Genomic DNA, 3474 nt, shown 5'->3' with positions numbered 1-3474 from the left:
GGCCAATCACGCACAGCGGGGCCAGATACAAGCGTACAAAAACCAAGCGTACACGCTTAATGACCCGCACCCACTACGACTTAAGGCTTAACGACCCGCACCCACCGCACCAACAGGTACCTCACTTGATCCACAATACCTCTGTGCAAGTTTGCCTTGTATTTGCATGTACGCTTTTGCTTTTATGCATGAAGTTAATAAACACAGCATTTTAGCAGTGCTGTTTTTTCCCCTCTTTTTTTCTGCCTCCTCTGCCATGGTTTTACTGCTGACTGGTGATGTAGCTGCTGCATGGTTTTCGGCAGTTGGAAGCTGCTGCATGGTTTTTGGCATGGTTTTTTGCAGTTTCCTGTCCGTGAACCTTGCTGCATTGTGGGAAACAGCTATTTCCCACAATGCAGCTATTTCCCACAATGCAGCAAGGTTCACAGACAGGAAACTGCCTGTACTGTACATACTTTTCTTGTTCTTGTGGGAGGGGTTTCACCACAATATCAGCCATATAGTCCCCTGGTGATCCATTTGTGATGGGGTATCAGCTACTAGGATATCCTCTTCCGACTTCCTTCCAGGCCTAGCACAGTGTGGAGACAGAGCTGTCATCTGGAGCTGTCATCAGAAGAGTGCTGAGTGTGACGGACAGCGGTTATCTGGAGGAGACAAGCGCAGTAAGTCCTGAGTGACAGTGAGATACTGCAGTGATGGACAAGTTTTTGAAAAGGAAAGAACTGGACTCTGAGCAAAATTTGGAGCCAGATGAGAGCCCAAGTATGAGTGGGGGTCAAAAGAAAGCAAAGATGGTTATTGCAAGCAAATTCTCTGGCGCAAGGCAATATAGCGAAAGCTATATTTCAGTTGGATTTACTTTCACTGGAGATGCAAACAAACCAACTCCACGGTGCGTGGTGTGTGGTGAAAAGCTAGCTAACAGTGCTATGGTCCCAAGCAAACTTAAAAGCCATCTCCAAACGAAACAGCCTTCGCTTCAAAACAAGAATGCGGACTATTTTGTTCGCCTGCGTGACAACACGGAGAAACAGGCAACTTTCATGAGAAAAACCACAAAGGTAAATGAAAGAGCTCTTAAAGCTAGCTATCAAGTTGCTGAACTTATAGCCAAGTCAAAAAAGTCACACACTGTGGCAGAGACATTAATACTTCCTGCCTGCAAAGCTATTGTAGAGGAGATGCTCGGACCTGAAGCAGCTAAGGAAATAGCCAAAGTTCCTCTCTCAGACAACACAATTTCCAGACGTTTTAATGACATGTCTGCAGACATCGAAAGTGTGGTTTTGGAAAAGATCCGTATCAGTGAGAAATTTGCATTGCAACTTGACAAGACTACTGATATCAGTGGACATGCTCAACTCTTGGCCAATGTGCGTTTTGTTGATGGTGATGCAATTAGAGAAAACTTCTTTTTTTGCAAGGCATTGCCAGAAAAAACAACAGGAGAAGAAATTTTTCGGGTCACATCAGAATACCTTGAACAAGGAGGACTTAAGTGGGAAAACTGCACAAGTGTCTGCACCGATGGAGCTGCAGCCATGGTCGGGCGCACCAAAGGCTTTGTAAGCAGAGTGAAGGAAAGAAATCCAGATGTGATTGTTACGCATTGTTTTTTACACCGCGAGGCCCTCGTAGCCAAGACTTTACCAGCAGTCCTAGTTCATGTGTTGGATGATGTTGTGCGCATGGTAAACTTTGTAAAGTCACAACCCGTGAAAAGTCGCATATTTGCAGCTTTGTGTGAGGAGATGGGAGCGAAGCATAAAACCTTGCTGTTTCATACGGAGGTCCGGTGGTTGTCGAGTGGCAAGGTCTTGGTTTGTGTGTATGAGCTGCGGGAGGAACTTAAAGTGTTTCTGACAAATGAGAGGTCAGATTATGCAAAGCAGCTTGCAAGTGATGAGTGGTGTGCAAGGCTGGCATACCTGGCAGATATATTTTATCATCTGAATGAACTGAACACACGAATGCAAGGCCGAAGTGAAAACCTGCTTACAAGTACAGATAAAATAAATGGATTCCGTTTAAAGGTGCAACTCTGGCATTAACACGTGGAAAGTGGCAATCTTGAAATGTTCACACTCACCAAGCAATGGCAAGGTGTTCACACTGCTGCACTGTGTGAGATAATAGTTAAACATTTAAAAACTCTTGAGGAGAAGTTGTCATTTTATTTCTCTTCAGTCTCCACTGAATGCCTTGACTGGGTTAGGGACCCTTATAGCTCAGCATCAGTTGGTGGAAAGGACAGGACTTTACAGGAGCAGGAGGAACTAACTGAACTGAGACAAAATCGTGGTTTCAAGCTAAGATTTGCTGATCTACCTTTGGACAGTTTTTGGATACCACCAAGCAGTTCCCCCTTCTGGCAAAAAAAGCTATTTTGACATTGCTCCCATTTTCCACTACATATCTGTGTGAGATTAGCTTTTCAAGCATGATTGCTATAAAAACCAAATACAGAGAGAGACTGAGAGCTGTTGACGAAGAGCTACGTGTGTGTCTTTCTTCGATTCCAGCCAGAATATCAGCTTTGTGTTCAGCCAAACAGGCCCAGGTTGCGCACTGAATAAGTATTTTATAATTTTTCACTATACTGTTTACTTAAAGAGAACCAGAGATGAAGCACCCTCATGTATTTTATTACATTTATCAGTGGGAACATGACAGTAAACACCTACCCTGCTTTTAGTTTCATTGTTATCTGCTTAATTAGTCTATTAGCAACTGTGATAAGAATCCATCGACTATTCAGTCGAGGTTTGACCTGGAATCATTATAGCTGAGTCACTCTTCTGTGGAGTCCTTTCAAGCCCAAGCCTTCCCCCTCCTGGCTTAGATCTTCTGCTTTGCATACTGAGAGCTGTTATGACTGGGAGGGGCTGCTGCTCCTGAGAGAGAAGCCCTGTGGCTGTAATATGATCCCTGTGTGCTCTGTGTGCACTAGATTCTCATAGGAATGAAACTGCAGTTATTATCAGTGACACTTCCTACAGGCAGATCATACCAAAATGAAGACACACAGATGAAAGGCTGCATAAGCCTAGATAGCAGCATAGTCTCATATAGCCTAGACAGCACATCCAGAACAACTCATATAACCCGGAAGGAGAAGGGATATGAGCCGGCGGCCATATTTGATTTTTCCTGGAGCAATAATGGATAAAAAACACTAAAAAAGGCACACCAGAGCGGCAAAATTATCAGGTAGAGCATATATTCTTTACAAGCTATCGACTGATATGTTTATTTTGTGTGAAATGTTAATCTCTGGTTCCCTTTAATATTTCATAATAAAGTAATTATAAAATACTTTCTTTGTGTTTATTTGATTCCTATTCAAGAGAATTACTTTATATATAGTCAATATAGGCACAGAGTTACATTTTTTAACATTTTCTAATGGTGGTGTGCCTCACGATTTTTTTCATGAAACAAGTGTGCCTTTGCCCAAAAAAGGTTGAA

At 43.0% G+C, this 3474-nt stretch overlaps 1 protein-coding gene across 1 annotated transcript; it reads left to right on the top strand.

Annotated features, from left to right (window-relative positions):
• Positions 1 to 701: 701 nt before the first annotated feature.
• On the top strand, positions 702 to 2057 carry LOC137527382 (zinc finger BED domain-containing protein 5-like). Its single transcript, XM_068247896.1, has one exon. The coding sequence runs from the start codon at positions 702 to 704 to the stop codon at positions 2055 to 2057; it is 1356 nt and encodes a 451-aa protein (XP_068103997.1).
• The last annotated feature ends 1417 nt before the right edge of the window (positions 2058 to 3474 follow it).

Source organism: Hyperolius riggenbachi, chromosome 8 (genome assembly GCF_040937935.1).
Source record: "Hyperolius riggenbachi isolate aHypRig1 chromosome 8, aHypRig1.pri, whole genome shotgun sequence".
NCBI lineage: Eukaryota > Metazoa > Chordata > Amphibia > Anura > Hyperoliidae > Hyperolius > Hyperolius riggenbachi.
The sequence above is the reverse complement of the archived record's forward strand: the minus strand, read 5'-3'. Positions and strand labels throughout refer to the sequence as shown.